Source organism: Pseudophryne corroboree, chromosome 12, assembly GCF_028390025.1.
Source record: "Pseudophryne corroboree isolate aPseCor3 chromosome 12, aPseCor3.hap2, whole genome shotgun sequence".
NCBI lineage: Eukaryota > Metazoa > Chordata > Amphibia > Anura > Myobatrachidae > Pseudophryne > Pseudophryne corroboree.
In genome coordinates, this window is record NC_086455.1 from 156,619,355 (window position 1) to 156,640,951 (window position 21,597).

General features: G+C 47.0%; 1 protein-coding gene and 1 non-coding gene across 2 annotated transcripts in view; both read right to left on the reverse strand.

Moving 5' to 3' along the window:
* SNW1 (SNW domain containing 1) overlaps window positions 1–21,597 on the reverse strand; it is a 44,242-nt gene that overhangs the window by 747 nt on the left and 21,898 nt on the right. The window contains exons 9-13 of the mRNA XM_063948213.1: window positions 2,627–2,743; window positions 2,402–2,543; window positions 2,209–2,305; window positions 443–560; window positions 150–310 (exon numbers count right to left, since the gene is read on the reverse strand). Of these exons, the coding sequence (XP_063804283.1) occupies window positions 150–310; window positions 443–560; window positions 2,209–2,305; window positions 2,402–2,543; window positions 2,627–2,743 (635 nt within the window). The remainder of the gene's footprint in view (window positions 1–149; window positions 311–442; window positions 561–2,208; window positions 2,306–2,401; window positions 2,544–2,626; window positions 2,744–21,597) is intronic.
* Window positions 9,839–9,953, reverse strand: LOC134981558 (U5 spliceosomal RNA). The gene has a single exon (XR_010190688.1). It is a non-coding gene; the product is annotated as a U5 spliceosomal RNA (small nuclear RNA).

Consider the following 21,597-nt stretch of genomic DNA (forward strand, 5'->3'; position numbering starts at 1 on the left):
CCCATTAAGGGATACTGCCTACTAGAAAACAGAACATACATTACAGCAGCTTTCATATATTGTGAGAGGGAGATGCTATGTACAAAGGAACGCTGCAGATTAGCGCATCCACACTCCCCAGAGCAGCTGTGGGGCTGCTACATTCTCACCTGTTGGTTTTCATCAGGGTCTCGAGATCTGGGCCGTACACATCAGAGTCGTTGTTCTTGGGCCGGTAAATGTTCTGAGCCACTTCCTTGTTGCTTCTCCATGGCTGATCGTACACATTATATACCTCATCCTCTCCACCTGCAAAGCCGCTGTCCATGCCCTGGAAAGAGCAGAGAGTTTAGCATCTTGCAGAGTTTCCAGGGTTCACTTTGATTTAGTGACTGGTGAACCAGCTGTTTACATTCCTTATGAGGCACAGCTGCATGGAGCATAGGATAACAGGCGACCTTACCCTGCTCTGGTTGAAAAGCCGCTGGTCATACTGAATCTCACTTGAGGGCCGCTGGGCGGGGATACCTAGAGCAATCTGCTCACTGATGTCTCTCTCCTCGTTCCTCTGCAGCTTGGACCTGGTAGGGGGTCAGAGGAAACACTTATTGCATGTGAAAAACTGAGGCTGACACAGAATCCCTCATCCAAAGATAGAGCAAATATCACATTTACTTCCCGGGACACAACACAGTTTTTTTTAAAGAGAAATATGTGGTCTCCCTCTCTGTCTAAAAGCAAGGTTCAATCTCTAGGGCAGTGCTTTTCAAACTTTGTGCCGTAGCATCCTGGGTGCCTCAGGACACTTGCAGGGGTACCCTGGGTTGGTGGCCCAGGACCAATTCAAATTATTTATGGTCAATCTGATAGGTAAAACCAGTGCTGGTGGCTGCCAATCATAAAAGACTTGGAGAAACAGAAGTATATCCTGTCCCGCACTGAGTGAACCTAAGGATGACATGTAAACATAGTTTAATATTTTTTTTCTACATTTCTCAAAAATCTTTGGCCTAGGGGTGCCATGAAAAAAAATGATGCTGCAGGGTGCCATAATTCAAAACCACTGCTCTAGGGGTTACATTAACTCTAAAATATATGTTTTTTTTAATACAGGTTGAGTATCCCATATCCAAATATTCCGAAATATGGAATTTTTGGAGTTAGTGAAACCTTTGTTTTCTGATGGCTCAATGTACACAAACTTTGTTTAATACACAAAGTTATTAACAAAATTGTATTAAATGACCTTCAGGCTGTGTGTATAAAGTGTATATGAAACAAATTAATTGTGTGAATGTACACACACTTTGTTTAATGCACAAAGTTATTAAAAATATTGGCTAAAATTACCTTCAGGCCGTGTGTATATGAAACAAATGTATTCTGTGCTTAGATTTAGGTCCCATCGCCAGTTGTAGTATAATGCACTACTGTTTCTCTTATGAAAGCAGGTCTCCGTTCTAATGCCAGTTGCCCGAAATGTGGTGTAGCGGGAGCAGGTTTCTGTCCATCTACTTTAGGAATGCACAGTGGTACCGATCCCCTTCCTTCCCCTATTAAATCCTAAGTTATTTCTATTTGGCCTTGATTTCGAGGAATCACATTCCGCCACACCACACTAGTAAAGGTTATAGTTGCTAAAACATGGTGTGATTGGCACCCGCCCTGATATTTTTAAGTGGAGGGACTTGGTCAATGAAGTTTCTAAGCATGCATAAACTGGCAAACTACTATAAAAAAAAAAAATGGGACAGGTGGTGTCAGTCCAGATTAGGTAGATATGATACGCATTTGGATTCCTGATATGGATTTGGGGGGTTTAGGGTATTTGCCCACCACATTTTACTTTTGAATTATACTTTTATGCAGGTGCATACCAGCCTTTTTTTGATGCGTTTTTCTTACGCGATATTTTTGCGCATGTCTATTTCCCGGTTATCGGTATTTGGAGTTAATGAAGGTTTTACTTAATGCTTTGTCTGTTTCTGTTGTATTAATGCAGCCATGTAACGCCAACTTCTTTGAAATTTTTTCCTTTGGTTGTATGTAACAATCACAAAAAAATTCAATCTTTCAATAAATATTACTCTATTTAAAAAAGAAAAAGAAAAAAGATGAACATCCCAAGCCCACTGTGAGCAACACCATCGTTCTTGTTGGCTAAAAATTCACCTTCTCATCTGCAACACTCACCTTCAATACCGAAGGTAGAAGAATTATAGGTCTCACCTTTTGTCGGGGGCCGCCCGGGATAGGTTACGCTCATGCTGACGCTCTTTGCGCCTGTTGTCACGGATTTCATCTCGCTCCCTGGCTTCTCCGTCCTCTGGAGAAAAGATAACTTGTTCAGAATCTGAGTATCAGCAGATCTTCATCCCTACCACCCTTTCTGAAACCGTCAAGCTCTGCCTTTCAATCTCACCTTTCTCGGCGTGGGACTTTATCCCAGCTCTGCGTTCTCTTGCAATCTGTGCCAACTCTCGCAACTTCTCCTCCTTCTTTTCTTTCTCCTTCTGCGCCATCTTCCTCTCCACCTGAGCTCTCATCTCCACGGCTTCTCGGGCCTGGCCAAACACACACCGGGGTCATGAATAACCAGAGAGAGACTGTGTGGTGAGAAAGTACAGGTCCTGTGTGAGGAACTCACCTTTCTGTCAGCAATGTATAATGCTTCAGCCAGTTTGGCAAAGTTCTCATTAATATGGACTGTCTGGAGACCGCGGCCGTCAGCGGCCAAACGCTTGTCCAGTGGGATAGTATAACCCTGAGGATAGAAAAGACAACAGGGGACAGTGTGAGGTAGGAGGACATGAGGGCCGTCTGAAACTTGTATGATCTTATCAAAGGCAAATAAAAAAAACAATGATCGCTCTTCACAACCTGATTGAAGATGTAGGAGAACCACCAGTAGCAGGATCCACTGGTGTAAGTGAAATGAACAGAACCAAGAACCAGTAACCAACTGCCTGTAGTACAACATGGTTACTACTTTTATAACCTTAAGGGCCCACAAATGCTACAATTATATTGTCCGGTTAGGCAAAATAGCCATAAGTACCAGTCAGAATCTACCACGATCCTGCGTTTTTGGCGTAACTGCACCTAGACCTGACAGCTGAAGCCACACATGGTCATCTTATGTACTAGACCAGTGGTTTCCAAACTTTTTTGAATCACGGCGCCCTAGAATATCAGAATATTTTTCAGGGCACCCCTAGGCCAAAAATTTATTATTGAGAAATTTAGAAAGAAATATTAAATTAAGTAGATTGCGTTTATATGTCATCCTTAGGGTCAGTTGTGTGGTGAGGGACAAGATTTGCTTCTGTTTGTCCCCATATTTTATGACTGGCAGCCACCAGCACTGGTTTTGCCTATTATATTGACCATAAATAATTTGAATTGGTCCTGGACCACCAATCCAAGGCACCCCTGCAAGTGTCCCGAGGCACCCCAGGGAGCCACGGCACACAGTTTGGGAACCACTGTACTAGACTGATAAATACATGGTATAGCTTGCGATCCTTCCTACTAGAGTTATGTGGCATCCAGGACGCTGGAGAGAAGTGTCTAGACCAGGCCTGGCCAACCTGTGGCTCTCCAGCTGTTGTGAAACTACAAGTTCCATCATTCCGTGCCACTGTTTTGCTCTTAATAAATGCTAGAACTGTGGCAGCGCATGCTGGGATTTATAGTTTTACAACATCTAGAGAGCCACAGGTTGGCCAGGCCTGGTCTAGACTGACAAATACCCATTGCAGGCACCAAGGCGCACTCAGAAGGGAATGAGCTACAGTCTGCGTGATCCAGAAGCTCAGGGATGGGCAGGTTTCAGGCCTTAGTAACAGTGGCATCCTCTTAGAAACAGAGTGGAAATCCAACTTCATCCACCCTGCCCTCTAGTATATGTGCTCACCAGATTTGCATACTAGGGAGAGTCACAAGGGGCACGTAGCAGATTAGCCACATGGGCATCTGATTACACCCTCCCCTAGTCGTGTGCTACGCGAGATGCTGTTTCCGGTCCTCTCTAAAAGATTTACATGTAATTTCTTAAATAAATTAAAAGAATCTTCACAAAAAAAAAAATGAAGTTAATTGTTTTATCCAGGTACTGTCAGAGGATAAAAGGTACCTGTAAAACCATTTTCTTTTTCACCCACTAGGGGTCACTGGAGTACTCTTGGAATAAGGACGGGGCGTTAGCAGGGATAGGCACATTTAAATATTTAAATTAGTAACCCTCCACACACCCAAGGTACTCCAGTGTTTTTTTTTTGTGCCTCGCCGGGACGGCACGTTTGGAGAGTTCTCCAGACTTTACTTTCTTTTTGAATGGAATTTTTCTTTTTTTAATTCCCAAACCCTTCCCAGCTTACTAAGAAGCGTGGGTCCGGGTTTGGGAGTGCTGCCGAGTGCAGCAGAGGCTTGTCGGTGCTCAGGAGAGGAGCCCCGCCATAGACCTAATCAGTGGTAGCTGATTCAGCCTAAGGCTGCAGGAGCTGGACAGAGCTTAATCAGGAAGCCCTGTCAGAGCCTCCACTGGCACAGGTAAGGAGCGGGCAGGCAGCTGACACTGCTGCCGCTCCGTTATACTTTGTAACATGTTCTGGTAACATGAGCTGACCTCCCCGCCATGTGTGGTGCATTGTTTAAACTTGTATATAGCCACTGCGCCTCTCCCCTGTCCAGCCGCAGTCAGCCACGCTGCCGCCGCTGGGCACCCGCCGCTCCAGTGTATAGCCGCGCTCAGCTGCCGCAGCCCGCCATCATGAGGCGGGATATGGCGGTGAGACACAGTTAGGCTTCCTCATGCTGTGTCTTGCAGTTTCAGCTGCCGTCCGCTTCCACTGCTCCCGGCCGCGGACAATTTTTAATACTGCCACGGCCCGCCAGCTTAGTTTCCCCTGCATTACAGGTCGGAAGGGGGGGGGGGGGGGGGAATCGCTGTTACTGCTAGCGAGGGCCACTAAGATTAATGAGGCAGCACTGCGGCTCACAAGCAGGGGAGAGAGCTGTAACACCAGTCCAGTGTTTTACCTCTCACGTAGGGGGATGGTTAACAGTTGTGAGTTAAAACAGCCCGAACACACTGCTGGTATAGTACAAAAGGATTTCTGTGTATATGTTAAAAAAAAAAAACCACACACACAAAAAACATTATATAAAGCACATGACTGGACGCCACTTTAACACAACTTCCTGGTTCTTCTTGCAGGAAGTTTGCAGTCAGTCCTGCAACACTCGGCCACTGCAGGGCTGTTAGTAGGAATTCTGTGAAGCACATATTTAACCGATTTAGTGTGTACCAAGTGCAGTTCTGGTTTATACACACTTTAGAAAAAAAAATTACTGAGTCGTGGGGACTTGTCTTTCACTGTATAACTGTCTGTCTGTGTGCATGATGTTTACTCATGCAATGCTAAATCAAAGCAGCAGCTTGTCTGCGATGTCTGTGCGAGTGTGTTACCTGAGGTACCTTCCACTTGCACAGTGTTTTTTGTAAATACGGGTCCAAATACGAATGTCTACCCTGATCCTCCATGGGCGATGATGGCAGGTGTGATGACAGAGTTAAAATCAGAGCTTGCCGCTGGACGAAAAGATCGTGAGGCAGCTAGGTCTGATGCTAGGTTACTACCGTCTGAGCTGCCAGAGTGGCCTCAGGATATGTCAAGGACTTCGCAAGGTTTACAAAAGTCCAGAACTAGCTCAATTCCTAAGAGTAGTCATCGGTTGTTGCATAACTTACGAGTTTCAGCTAGGTTGCATTCTGACGATACAATGCTAGACCTTATATCTCAGAAGAAACAAAAGGAAGGTGAATTGGGCCAAGAGTCAGATAGTGAGGTTAGTGATAGCCCGGCCATTGATAATATCATCAGGGCAGTCCACCAGGTTCTACATTTTACGGAGACTGAGGAACCTTTCAAATGATGACGTTTTATTTGCTAAACAACGGAGAGCACCTGTGTGTTTTCCTTATTCAAAATCACTTAATAAAGCAGTTAACGGAAGCATGGAAAAATCCAGATAAACTGCCTAGGCATAGAAAACCATTTAGGTCTAATTACCCGTTCCCTGAGTATCACAACTAAATGGGAAAATCCACCAACAGTGGATTCCGCTGTGTCAAAACATTCAAAAAAGTTAACCATTCCAGTCCCAGCTGCAACTACGCTTAAAAGACCCATCAGAGTGTAAGCTAGAAGCTATGCTAAAATCAATGTATACAGCTGTAGAGGTGTTACTTAGACCTGCTTTAGATGGAATTTGGGTTAACAAGGCTGTAGTTGCATGGACAACACAGCTCAAGTTGGGCCTACAACAGGATCTTCCCTTAGACCACCTTATACTTCTTGCTGATCGCATCTGTGAATCTGCTGAGTATTTAGGCACGGCTTCTATGGACGTCGGCCAGGTCTGTTCTCTGCTTTCAGCTTTACTAGTTGCGGCCATACGGGCACTTTGGCTGCGCTCTTGGCAGACAGAGACAGAGTCAAAACGAGGAATAGAAGCGTTGCCTTACACTGGCGATAGGTTATTTGGTCCTGAATTGGACAAATGGATTTCTCAAGCTACTGGGGGAAAGTCTGTTTTCCTGCGGGCAAGCACCAGTTCCTAAAAGGAAAGTCGCTGGACCATCGTTGAAATCTTTTAGACCTCAATCCTTTCAAGGCCGTGCTAGAGCAACAACCATACAGAGTAGATATAGTTGAGCACGTGGTTTCCAACAAACCACTAACCGTCGTCAGAACACACAGTGCGTAGACAAGCCAGTGGCATGACGGGCTTCCAGCCCATCTCGGATCTTCAGTTGTGGGAGCACCGTGGTTTCAGACATCCACAGATGGGTGGATCCGCAATTTAGTGTTCAAAGGTTACAAAACAGAGTTCGATTGTCTACCACCAAGGCGGTTTTTCAAGACAGGCCTGCCTGTGTCAGGAGACAAAAAGGCGGTTCTGCAGACCGCAATTCAATCTCTCGTAGATTCAGCAGTTTTTATTCAGGCTCTCGTTCACCAACAGGGTCAAGGATATTATTCCAGTTTTTTTTTGTAGTACCAAAGCCGGACGGCTCGGTCAGACCGATATTGAACCTGAAAGGGCTCAATCAGTACGTCACTTACAACAGATTCAAGATGGAATCCCTGCGGTCAGTGATTGCAGGTTTAGAACCACAGGAATTCACGATTTTGCTGGATCTCAAGGATGCATACTTACACATTCGAATTTGGCCACCGCATCAGGCATACTTCAGGTTTGCAGTTCAACACAGCCATTATCAATTTCAGGCATTACCGTTTGGCCTCTCATCAACGCCTCAGATATTCACGAAGGTGATGTCTGTGATGATTGCTCCTCTCAGACCGCTGGAAGTGATAATAGTTTCGTACTTAGATGACCTTCTCATCAAGGCTCCATCTCGGTAAATACGCCTTCAACATGCCTTACTGTCGTACCATGTACTAGTTCAGCACGGTTGTATGGTCAACTTCAAGAAAATAGGATTTTGGTACTTACCAGGTAAATCCTTTTCTTTGAATCCATAGGGGGCACTGGAGTACTCTTGGGTTATGGACTGGGCGTAGCCGGAAATGGCACATATTTAAATATTTAAATTAGTAACTGGCCATCCCCTCCATAATCCCATAGAGCCTTCAGTATTTTTACTGGGCCGAACAGGAATGATAGAGAGGATGAACCATAGAGAATTACATATAACATTATATGCACCTATAACATTATAATATAATGGTCAACCCTAAAGTTGACACATAACGGAACTGATAACAATCAGTTGATACCATAACATCGAATGCATTGGTGATGAAGTGTTACCATAAGATCCACAGACCTTACCACAAGACAGGTAAACTGCTCTGGGTGGGCGTCCAGTGCCCCCTATGGATTCAAAGAAAAGGATTTACCTGGTAAGTACCAAAATCCTATTTTCTTTTTCATCCACTAGGGGTCACTGGAGTACTCTTGGGACGTACCAAAGTTTCCCCCTTGGGCGGGAGAGCAGTTTGGCAACTGTAATACTAGACGGCCAAAGCTAAATGCTGATGCCGCAAACGTAGCCAACCTGTAAAAGCGCACCAACATGCGCACTGATGGTCATGCACTGATGACCATGTAGCAGCTTGTCTACGCTGTTTCGTAGAAACTCCACGACCTGCTGCTCCTAACGTTCCCAAAGAACGTATGGAATGATCTGACACTGATGTAGGCGGTTGAAGCCCGCTTATGACGTTCACTAGAACGTTTGGAATGGTCTGACCTTGATGTAGGCGTTGTAGCCTATTATGAAGCTAAGCCTGACGTATGACATAAGGACTGCTTGGAAGCGTGTAAAGCCATCTTCACTACATTAGAGAGAACAATGTGTCTGTTCTACGTACAATTGTTTGGGTTACATAATAGAGAACAATGTGTCTGTTCTACGTACAATTGTTTGGGTTACATAAAAGCGTAGTGCGCGTACCACATTCAAAGTAACTTAAGTTCTCGAACATATTGATAACCGAGGAACTACATTAATTAGTTGATGCGTGACATTATACGATCTTTGACTGGAACACGGAATTTGTGCGAAGTTCCGCCCTATGACCATAAAACACCAGATTTGGGGCCTTGACATGCAAGCCACCCTATGTTAAAACCACGCCTTGCTGCGAGGCTAAGGCTAAGAGAAAAGTGTTTACCAATTGATAAACGTAACATCCACTTGTTGTAAGAAATCAACAAATGAAGACTGTAAATAAAAAACCTAAAACCAGATCACGTCCCCTGGCGCTGTAGGTGGTAAAACCAGATCACGTCTCATGGCGCTGTAGGTGGTATAAATGGAGGTCGTCTGAGGACACCGTGCAGGAAAGTGTGTACAATCGGCAAAGGAGCCAAACACCTTTGCAGGTAAATTGACATGCAGAGACCTGCACCTTGAGTGTAGAATATAATCCTTCACCAAACCCATTTGTAAAAATATTAAAAGACGGGATAACTTGAAAATGATGTTGGAAACTTCTGAGCGTCACACCAACCTATAGAGGCACGCTAAACCTTGTGATAATGAGCTGCAGTACTGGCTTCCCAGTGCCTAACATGGTTTGTATACCAGATTCTGGAATGCCCTCCATTCTTGAGAGCGCTTTGAACAGCCACCCCGTGAAACGCTGCCGCGCTAAAACGGGGTAAAAGAACTGACCCTAGTGGGATAGGTCCGGACGTGGCGAGAGCGGTGAAGGATCGGCTGCGAGTAGTTCGCGGAGATCCAAGAATCATGGCCTCCGAGGCCAATGTGGCGCCACTAGTATGACTATCATGGAGTCTTGTATGATCCATTTTAGTACCCGAGGAAGCAGCGTAACCGTTGTAACAGATTCACAATGCTGTACAGCCACGCGATCGTGAGAGCATCAGAGCATCTACAGCTGCTGCCTTCGGAGCCCTTGTACTGGACACATACTGGGATGGACCCATAATTGGAATGTTTTTTTATTTATTTTTTATTTGTTTTTGCGAGATGCCAATAGATATCCCTGTGGGTAACTCCACCGCTGGACCAACATCTGGAACACTTAAGAATTCAATGCTCAGTGTCCTGGAATAAGCTGCCTTCCAGCTGTTCACTCCCAGAATGAACATGGAGCAACTTGGCGCATGGTCATGCGACTTCGATTCCGTCCTTGATCGGTGATGTATGCGATCGCCGTTGTGTTGTCTGACCGCACTTGGACAGTCTGAGAACGGAGCATGTGGCCCGCTTGCCGCAGCGCGTTTGACCGAAATCTCCGTGATTTGTGAAGTTAATCATTTGGGACCCCAGGTCCCCAACCTCTGAGACTCACGTTTAAGCCCAGCAGCAGCCGGGCATCAAAAAATTACATAAAACTCATGGTTGTTCTTCTCCACGGAAATCTTTAGTAAAAGGCAAAAGATTTATTCGATCTGAAGAGAAACCAGAGTATTCATATTTAGAATTATCCAATTCCAGACGCCGAACATTGTCCCTGCGGTAAAATTATGTACTTGGAGCCACTAGAGTAGTGAAACTCTGGCCCTTAGAGACAACCGTACTATTTTGTAGGAGCGTGCAAGAACTTCTAGGTGAAAATGACCTGAGTGACTCCTTGCGAAGTAGAGTGCGTCGAAAGACGTCACTCTCCTTACCAATAGGCAAAAGGCCAAACGGATCAAGACTGTCCGTGGCTTGCGTACGAACTGTACGTGATGACGACCAGTTTGTGAGGTATGTTCAGGCAGGTAAATCCGTGCAATCACGGAATTATCCCTATGCATGAGTCCGTTATTACGGAATGAGGCTTGATATCTCTAGGTTAACAATCTAACCGCGCTGAACGACACCCTTGTACGTTAGTAAGGGCCGTTGCATGACGAAGTTTTGAGACGGAGCTTTAATGAGCAGATCTGCAAAACACTGAACTGTTATCACTTCCAGGGATGAGCTATCACGATAACCATTACTTGTGACAACCCTAGGCGCCATACGAAGCCAAACCGGTAGCGCTTGAAAGCGAGAATGGTTTTTACTGCCAACTTAAGTAGGCCTGATGCGTCTAAGTAGCTATTCTTGTTGAAATCCAGAATCACTGTGATTTTCAACCTGTAGTCACCAACTGCAGGTATTCATGAATGTGTAGCATAAGCGACACCCTGATTGACCTGAAGGGTCAGTATCGGACTGACAGATTCAGCCAGCTTTGGAACTACCCCAAACTGGAATAATGTTGTTGACTGCAGTCAAAGTGCTCAATCTACTAGAGCTTGTATGGCGGTGTGCAGAACCGCATCTTATGACCCAGGCAGACCTGTCTTGCAAATTGAAATGGTGGAAAACAAGCAACCTTTGTCTGGTAAACTGCGAACCCAAAAATTGCGGATCTCCCAACTGTGGATGCCCACAACTGACGATCGGCGATGGCCTGGAAACTCATTCTAGCCCTGGCTTTTCAGTGGCTTAGCTGTAAACGCCACTGAACCCTGGTTAAAGATGCGTGGAAGTAGGTGGCCGCACTTTAACCGTATATTGACAACAATCAGACAGGTAGAGGTTATCAAAAACCACGTTCACTACCACCTGACCCGCCTGTGGCTGTTTCTGTAGCACGGGCCCGAAATGTAACGACTATATCCTGAAACTATTTATTCAGGAATTTGTCCAAGACAGGACGAAACATGTGGGCAGCGTAAGGTAATGTTTCTATTCTCGTTTAGAAACGGACACCGTCCTGTTAAGCACGTAGCGAAAAAGCACGTCGTGCCGCACTAGTGAAACTGAAAAGCGAGAACTAAACTGGCTGACATCCACAGAAACTGTTGAGCAGATTCACAAGTGTGATCAGCGAGAAGCGTAAGGTGTGCTTCTTGTAGGGCAAACGTGAACTGTATTGCCATGCAACCACTGCCCTGTTAAGCGAAAACCGGGCCCAAACCAGGTTAAACAACACCCCTACTGCTGTATACTGTAGGACACACTGCGACGGGTATTGAAACCGTCAAATTATAAAACAATAATAACAATTGTTCACAGTCAGTATATACGCCAGCCTCCCCCAACGAGGAACGGCAATAGTGCGTATGTCCGACGGACTCTGCAGCGAAGCTGCTATGTCTTAGACTTACTCCTTATGTACACGGACAAGCAAGTACAGAAGGATAGACTAGTACCGTGACTTAGTACCACGTAAATAAAGTGTGTATAAATCTACCTTACAGCACACGTGTTTATCTTGTGCTTGTACAAAACCAAGAAAAAATTCCTAACACCACCCCGGCTCCTCTAGAGGCAGAGTGTTGTAGGGCAGCAACTTCCTGGGAAGAACCAGGAAGTAATGTTAAAATGGTGTCCGGCCATGTGCTTGCTTATTGCAAGGTTGCTGATACACCAAGTTCCATATATATATATATATATATATATATATATATATTATTTAACCATAAACATATATTTATTAATATATGTATATGCATGTACTCTATCTGTATACAATCAGTGTGTAAACACACAAATACATATACATCACACATATATATATATATATCATATATATATCATATATATATATACATACACAGATACACACCCACAGGTATATTGTATAAGTAACAGAGACTCTGATATTGGCCACAGGCTTAAAAGCCTGATTATTTTGCTGCCTAAACGCAGCTTAGTTATTGGGGCCTCCCTGCGGGTTTCCTCCCCCCCTCTCTCTCCTGCAGAAGAGTATTATTTGCAGGGCAGCCTTTATTCTGGCTGCCGACTTCCCCCACTTTCTTCTTTTACTGCTCCCCCCCCCCCCGTTGTTCAGCAGACGGGAGACGGGGAGTGCGAGTCTTACCGCGGTCGTGAAGGACTGCACGCCGGAGATTGGTGAGCGGCCGCCAGAGCGGGCCGCAGCAGCAGCTGAGGTCATCTCGGCCGCACACCCCACCAGAGCCGTAGGGCGGAGGACGGATTGCGCGGACGCCAGAGAGACGGGGAGCGGCGAGCGTTCCGGCGGTAGTGTCGGGAACTGCACGCTAGTTTACTGCAAGCGCCCCGCGGCGCCGGGTGCTGTTAATGAAAGGATCCGGGGAAGGTCAAGCGGCCCTGCGGCAGTGCCGGGGTTCGCTCGTGCAAATGCATTATAGTGGCAGCAAGGTGTATCTAGTGGCAGGCAGCAGGGGAACATTTACAGTATCTAAACCCATACAGTCCCCCCATAATGGGCGGCAGCGTGAGCTGACCGCCCGCAATAGAAAAGTAAGTAAGTAAGTGAGCGGCGGCAGTGAGAGCTGCCTACCGCTCAGTACCTGCACCACCTGCGGAGGCCATGACGGGACCTTTCTGTAAGCGCCGTCCTGCGTCCTTGTGCAGCCCGTGACTGCAATCAGCTGCACTGATTTTAGTCAATGGCGGGGCCCTTTGTATGAGCGCCGGCAGACCATCTGCTGCTAATGCAGCACCAATGATCCCTAACCCGAACTTCTCTGATAAGTTGGGAAGGGATCAGGTAGAAACCAAAAATAATCTTGTTTGAAATAATCTTGCTTGAAGAATCGCAGGACATTCAGTCCTCAGTACCTTCCGCTAGAGGCACAGAAAAATACTGAAGGCTCTATGGGATTATGGAGGGGATGGCCAGTTACTAATTTAAATATTTAAATATGTGCCATTTCCGGCTACGCCCAGTCCATAACCCAAGAGTACTCCAGTGACCCCTAGTGGATGAAAAAGAAATCAAGCCTGGTCACGTCTCAAAGAATTCAATTCCTGGGAATGATTCTAGATACGGTGGATCAACGAATTTACCTGCCAGAACAGAAAGCGCAAGGTATTCGTAATCTGGTACAGTTAGTGCTCAAACCACAGACAGACAGTCTCTGTGCATTTGACAGTTAGGGAAGATGGTGTCTTCTTTTGAAACACTCCAGTTCTGAAGATTTCACTCACGTCCTTTTCAACTGGATCTTCTCGCACAGTGGTTAGGCTCTCATCTACAAAGTTAACAGATGGTGCGGTTGTCTCCAAGGGCCAGAGCATCACTACTCTGGTGGCTCCACATACACAATCTCACCGCAGGAAAAAGGTTTGGAGTCTGGAATTAAATAATTCTGACGACGGACGCAAGTCTCAGAGGTTGGGGAGTAGTGGTCCTACATTGTCAGCTTCAAGGTCTATGGTCAGACTGAGAAAGATTACCGTCAATAAATGTCCTAGAACTCAGGGCAATTTACAACGCGACAGACAGTATAGTGGTCTCGTAAATGGCTCCCAAGAGGGAGTCATCAAGCAAAAAGTGATCTGCCATAGTTTCTTTGACAAATGCAGGGCATAGTTTGCATGACAATGCTCGCCTGCAGAAGGTATTTTCTTGGAGGCGTGTAGTGCACCCTCAAGAGATACGCCGTAAACAGTGTATGCGATCGCCCACGAACTGGACAACCTCGAGTGACCACAACACAGGAGGACAAATTTATCAGAGTGTGTCCCAAACGGGACAAATTCCAAACCGCTTGTTAGATTTGTGCTGCTCTGATGGAAACAAGGAAGAAAAGTGTGTCAATGGTGACCGTAAAAAACACCGCCTTGGAGGCGGTGGCTTGAAGAGATGTATAGCAGCCTGGAAACCATTGCTTAGGCCCATAAAAAGAAGAGCCCATTGTGGGCTAAAAAGCACAGGAACTAGACCACTAGAAGGTTCTTTTCAAAGACAAATTGAAGTATGAGGTGTTTGGGTCGAAGAACCGACAGAATGCCCCGCTAAGGGTGGATACTTTGAGGAGAGAAAAATGTATGAACATCAAAACTCAATTTGTAAATACTGTGTGTGAGTACAAAACCGCTTTATTAGCCAAAAATAAGATTTTACTTACCGATAAATCTATTTCTCGTAGTCCGTAGTGGATGCTGGGACTCCGTCAGGACCATGGGGATTAGCGGCTCCGCAGGAGACAGGGCACAAAAATAAAGCTTTAGGATCAGGTGGTGTGCACTGGCTCCTCCCCCTATGACCCTCCTCCAAGCCTCAGTTAGGATACTGTGCCCGGACGAGCGTACACAATAAGGAAGGATTTTGAATCCCGGGTAAGACTCATACCAGCCACACCAATCACACCGTACAACTTGTGATCTGAACCCAGTTAACAGTATGACAAACGTAGGAGCCTCTGAACAGACGGCTCACAACAATAACAACCCGATTTTTTTGTAACAATAACTATGTACAAGTATTGCAGACAATCCGCACTTGGGATGGGCGCCCAGCATCCACTACGGACTATGAGAAATAGAATTATCGGTAAGTAAATTCTTATTTTCTCTAACGTCCTAGTGGATGCTGGGGACTCCGTCAGGACCATGGGGATTATACCAAAGCTCCCAAACGGGCGGGAGAGTGCGGATGACTCTGCAGCACCGAATGAGAGAACTCCAGGTCCTCTTTAGCCAGGGTATCAAATTTGTAGAATTTTACAAACGTGTTCTCCCCCGACCACGTAGCTGCTCGGCAGAGTTGTAATGCCGAGACCCCTCGGGCAGCCTCCCAGGATGAGCCCACCTTCCTTGTGGAATGGGCCTTGACAGATTTAGGCTGTGGCAGGCCTGCCACAGAATGTGCAAGTTGAATTGTGCTACAAATCCAACGAGCAATCGTCTGCTTAGAAGCAGGAGCACCCAGCTTGTTGGGTGCATACAGTATAAACAGCGAGTCAGATTTTCTGACTCCAGCCGTCCTTGAAATAATAAGAATTTACTTACCGATAATTCTATTTCTCATAGTCCGTAGTGGATGCTGGGGACTCCGTCAGGACCATGGGGATTAGCGGCTCCGCAGGAGACAGGGCACAAAAAGTAAGCTTTTAGGATCACATGGTGTGTACTGGCTCCTCCCCCTATGACCCTCCTCCAAGCCTCAGTTAGGTACTGGGCCCGGACGAGCGTACACAATAAGGAAGGATCTTGAATCCCGGGTAAGACTCATACCAGCCACACCAATCACACCGTACAACTTGTGATTTGAACCCAGTTAACAGTATGATAACAACGAAGAAGCCTCTGAAAAGATAGCTCACAACAATAATAACCCGATTTTTGTAACAATAACTATGTACAAGTATTGCAGACAATCCGCACTTGGGATGGGCGCCCAGCATCCACTACGGACTATGAGAAATAGAATTATCGGTAAGTAAATTCTTATTTTCTCTAACGTCCTAGTGGATGCTGGGGACTCCGTCAGGACCATGGGGATTATACCAAAGCTCCCAAACGGGCGGGAGAGTGCGGATGACTCTGCAGCACCGAATGAGAGAACTCCAGGTCCTCCTTAGCCAGAGTATCAAATTTGTAAAATTTTACAAACGTGTTCTCCCCTGACCACGTAGCTGCTCGGCAAAGTTGTAATGCCGAGACCCCTCGGGAAGCTGCCCAAGATGAGCCCACCTTCCTTGTGGAGTGGGCATTTACAGATTTAGGCTGTGGCAGGCCTGCCACAGAATGTGCAAGTTGGATTGTGCTACAGATCCAACGAGCAATCGTCTGCTTAGACGCAGGAGCACCCATCTTGTTGGGTGCATACAGGATAAACAGCGAGTCAGATTTTCTGACTCCAGCCGTCCTTGAAATATATATTTTCAATGCTCTGACAACGTCCAGTAACTTGGAGTCCTCCAAGTCGCTAGTAGCCGCAGGCACCACAATAGGCTGGTTCAAGTGAAAAGCCGAAACCACCTTAGGCAGAAACTGAGGACGCGTCCGCAGTTCTGCCCTGTCCGAATGGAAAATCAGATATGGGCTTTTGTACGATAAAGCCGCCAACTCTGATACTCTCCTGGCTGAAGCCAGGGCCAGTAGCATGGTTACTTTCCATGTAAGATACTTCAAATCTACCGATTTGAGCGGCTCAAACCAATGGGATTTGAGAAAATCCAAAACTACGTTGAGATCCCACGGTGCCACTGGAGGCACAATCGGGGGCTGTATATGTAGTACACCTTTGACAAAGGTTTGTACTTCAGGCACTGAAGCCAATTCTTTCTGGAAGAAAATCGATAAGGCCGAAATTTGAACCTTAATAGACCCCAATTTGAGGCCCATAGACAATCCTGCCTGCAGGAAATGTAGGAATCGACCCAATTGAAATTCCTCCGTTGGGGCCTTCTTGGCCTCACACCACGCAACATATTTTCTCCAAATGCGGTGATAATGTTGTGCGGTCACTTCCTTCCTGGCTTTAATCAAGGTAGGAATAACTTCCTCTGGAATGCCCTTTTCTTTTAGAATCCGGCGTTCAACCGCCATGCCGTCAAACGCAGTCGCGGTAAGTCTTGGAACATACAAGGTCCCTGCTGAAGCAGATCCCTTCTTAACGGTAGAGGCCACGGCTCTTCCGTGAGCATCTCTTGAAGTTCCGGGTACCAAGTCCTTCTCGGCCAATCCGGAGCCACGAGTATTGTTCTTACTCCCCGTAGCCGTATAATTCTCAGTACCTTTGGTATGAGAGGCAGAGGAGGAAACACATACACGGACTGGTACACCCACGGTGTTACCAGAGCGTCCACAGCTATTGCCTGAGGGTCTCTTGACCTGGCGCAATATCTGTCCAGTTTCTTGTTGAGGCGGGACGCCATCATGTCCACCTTTGGTTTTTCCCAACGGTTCACAATCATGTGGAAGACTTCTGGATGAAGTCCCCACTCTCCCGGGTGGAGGTCGTGTCTGCTGAGGAAGTCTGCTTCCCAGTTGTCCACTCCCGGAATGAACACTGCCGACAGTGCTATGACATGATTTTCCGCCCAGCGAAGAATCCTTGCAGCTTCTGTCATTGCTCTTCTGCTTCTCGTGCCGCCCTGTCTGTTTACGTGGGCGACTGCCGTGATGTTGTCCGACTGGATCAACACCGGCTGACCCTGAAGCAGCGGTTTTGCCAGGCTTAGAGCATTGTAAATCGCTCTTAGCTCCAGTATATTTATGTGAAGAGACGTCTCCAGGTTTGACCACACGCCCTGGAAGTTTCTTCCCTGTGTGACTGCTCCCCAGCCTCGTAGGCTGGCATCCGTAGTCACCAGGACCCAGTCCTGTATGCCGAATCTGCGGCCCTCTAACAGATGGGCACTCTGCAACCACCACAGAAGAGACACCCTTGTTCTTGGTGACAGTGTTATCCGCTGATGCATGTGCAGATGCGATCCGGACCATTTGTCCAGCAGATCCCACTGAAATATTCGTGCGTGGAATCTGCCGAATGGAATTGCTTCGTAAGAAGCCACCATCTTTCCCAGGACTCTTGTGCATTGATGTACTGACACATTTCCTGGTTTTAGGAGGTTCCTGACAAGTTCAGATAACTCCCTTGCTTTCTCCTCCGGGAGAAACACCTTTTTCTGAACAGTGTCCAGAATCATTCCCAGGAACAGCAGACGTGTCGTCGGGGTCAATTGAGATTTTGGAAGATTCAGAATCCACCCGTGTTGTTGAAGCACTACTTGGGTTAGTGCTACTCCGACTTCCAGCTGTTCTCTGGACCTTGCCCTTATCAGGAGATCGTCCAAGTAAGGGATAATTAATACGCCTTTTCTTCGTAGAAGAACCATCATTTCGGCCATTACCTTGGTAAAGACCCGAGGTGCCGTGGACAAACCAAACGGCAGCGTTTGAAACGGATAATGACAGTTTTGTATCACGAACCTGAGATACCCTTGGTGTGAAGGGTAAATTGGGACATGCAGATAAGCATCTTTTATGTCCAGGGACACCATGAAGTCCCCTTCTTCCAGATTCGCTATCACTGCTCTGAGTGACTCCATCTTGAACTTGAATTTCTGTATGTACAGGTTCAAGGATTTCAGATTTAGAATAGGTCTTACCGAACCGTCCGGCTTCGGTACCACAAATAGTGTGGAATAATATCCCTTTCCCTGTTGTAGGAGGGGTACCTTGACTATCACCTGCTGAGAATACAGCTTGTGAATGGCTTCCAATACCGTCGCCCTTTCTGAGGGAGACGTTGGTAAAGCAGACTTTAGGAACCGGCGAGGGGGAGACTTTTCGAATTCCAACTTGTAACCCTGAGATACTACCTGCAGGATCCAAGGGTCCACCTGTGAGCGCGCCCACTGTGTGCTGAAAATCTTTAGTCGACCCCCCACCGCCCCTGAGTCCGCTTGCACAGCCCCAGCGTCATGCTGAGGGCTTTGTAGAAGCCGGGGAGGGCTTCTGTTCGTGGGAAGTAGTTGCTTGCTGCAACCTCTTACCCCTTCCTTTGCCTCTGGGCAAATATGACTGTCCTTTTGCTCGCTTGTTCTTATAGGAACGAAGGGACTGCGGCTGAAAAGACGGTGTCTTTTTCTGTTGGGAGGTGACCTGAGGTAAAAAAGTGGATTTTCCGGCTGTTGCCGTGGCCACCAGATCCGATAGACCGACCCCAAATAATTCCTCTCCTTTATACGGCAATACTTCCATATGCCGTTTGGAATCCGCATCACCTGACCACTGTCGCGTCCATAAACTTCTTCTGGCAGATATGGACATCGCACTTACTCTCGATGCCAGAGTGCAAATATCCCTCTGAGCATCTCGCATATAAAGAAAAGCATCCTTTAATTGCTCTATAGTCAATAAAATACTGTCCCTATCCAGGGTATCAATATTTTCAGTCAGGGAATCCGACCACACCACCCCAGCACTGCACATCCAGGCTGAGGCTATTGCTGGTCGCAGTATAACACCAGTATGTGTGTATATACTCTTCAGGGTAGTTTCCAGCCTCCTATCAGCTGGATCCTTGAGGGCGGCCGTATCAGGAGACGGTAACGCCACTTGTTTTGATAAGCGTGTGAGCGCCTTATCCACCCTAGGGGGTGTTTCCCAGCGCGCCCTAACCTCTGGTGGGAAAGGGTATAATGCCAATAACTTCTTTGAAATTAGCAGTTTTCTATCGGGGTTAACCCACGCTTCATCACACACGTCATTCAATTCCTCTGATTCTGGAAAAGCTACAGGTAGTTTTTTCACACCCCACATAATACCCCCCTTTGAGGTACCTGCAGTATCAGAGATATGCAAAGCCTCCTTCATTGCCGTGATCATATAACGTGTGGCCCTATTGGAAAATACTTTCTTTCTTCACCGTCGACACTAGATTCATCTGTCGGTACCTGTGTCGACTGACTGAGGTAAGGGACGTTTTACAGCCCCTGACGGTGCCTGAGACGCCTGGACAGGTACTAACTGGTTTTCCGGCCGTCTCATGTCGTCAACTGACTTTTGCAGCGTGCTAACATTATCACGTAATTCCATAATTAAAGCCATCCATTCCGGTGTCGACTCCCTAGGGGGTGACATCACCATTACCGGCAATTGCTCCGCCTCCACACCAACATCGTCCTCATACATGTCGACACACACGTACCGACACACAGCAGACACACAGGGAATGCTCTTATCGAAGACAGGACCCCACTAGCCCTTTGGGGAGACAGAGGGAGAGTTTGCCAGCACACACCAAAGCGCTATAAAAATGTATATAAACAACCCTAAAAAGGTGTTGTTTCTGTTATATGCGCTTAATATATAAAAATATCGCCAAAATATGCCCCCCTTCTCTGTTTTACCCTGTTTCTGTAGTGCAGTGCAGGGGAGAGTCCTGGGAGCCTTCCTCACAGCGGAGCTGAGCAGGAAAATGGCGCTGTGTGCTGAGGAGAATAGGCCCCGCCCCCTAAAACGGCGGGCTCTTCTCCCGGAGTTTGCGATATATGGCAGGGGTTAAATACATCCATATAGCCTCAAGGGCTATATGTGATGTATTTTAGCCATAGAAAAAGGTATTATACATTGCTGCCCAGGGCGCCCCCAGCGCCCTGCACCCTCAGTGACCGCTGGTGTGAAGTGTGCCGACAACAATGGCGCACAGCTGCAGTGCTGTGCGCTACCTTATGAAGACTGAAAGTCTTCTGCCGCCTGTTTCCGGACCTCTTCAACTTCGGCATCTGCAAGGGGGGTCGGCGGCACGGCTCCGGGACCGGACTCCATGGCTGGGCCTGTGTTCGATCCCTCTGGAGCTAATGGTGTCCAGTAGCCTAAGAAGCAAATCCATCCTGCACGCAGGTGAGTTCACTTCTCTCCCCTAAGTCCCTCGTAGCAGTGAGCCTGTTGCCAGCAGGACTCACTGAAAATAAGAAACCTAAAAAAAAACTTTTTCTAAGCAGCTCTTTATGAGAGCCACCTAGATTGCACCCTGCTCGGACGGGCACAAAAACCTAACTGAGGCTTGGAGGAGGGTCATAGGGGGAGGAGCCAGTACACACCATGTGATCCTAAAAGCTTACTTTTTGTGCCCTGTCTCCTGCGGAGCCGCTAATCCCCATGGTCCTGACGGAGTCCCCAGCATCCACTAGGACGTTAGAGAAATATATTTTCAATGCCCGGACAACGTCCAGCAACTTGGAATCCTCCAAATCGCTAGTAGCCGCAGGCACCACAATAGGCTGGTTCAGGTGAAACGCTGACACCACCTTAGGCAGAAACTGAGGACGCGTCCGCAGTTCTGCCCTGTCCGAATGGAAAATCAGATATGGGCTTTTATACGATAAAGCCGCCAATTCTGATACTCTCCTGGCTGAAGCCAGGGCCAGTAGCATGGTTACTTTCCACGTAAGATATTTCAAATCCACCGATTTGAGTGGCTCAAACCAATGGGATTTGAGAAAATCCAAAACTACATTAAGGTCCCACGGAGCCACTGGGGGCACAACCGGGGGCTGTATATGTAGTACTCCTTTTACAAAAGTCTGGACTTCAGGAACTGAAGCCAATTCTTTCTGGAAGAAAATCGACAGGGCCGAAATTTGAACCTTAATGGACCCCAACTTGAGGCCCATAGACAATCCTGTTTGCAGGAAATGTAGGAATCGACCCAGTTGAAATTCCTCCGTGGGGGCCTTCCTGGCCTCACACCACGCAACATATTTTCTCCAAATGCGGTGATAATGTTGTGCAGTCACCTCCTTCCTGGCTTTTACCAGTGTAGGAATGACCTCTTCCGGAATGCCTTTTTCCCTTAGAATTCGGCGTTCAACTGCCATGCCGTCAAACGCAGCCGTGGTAAGTCTTGG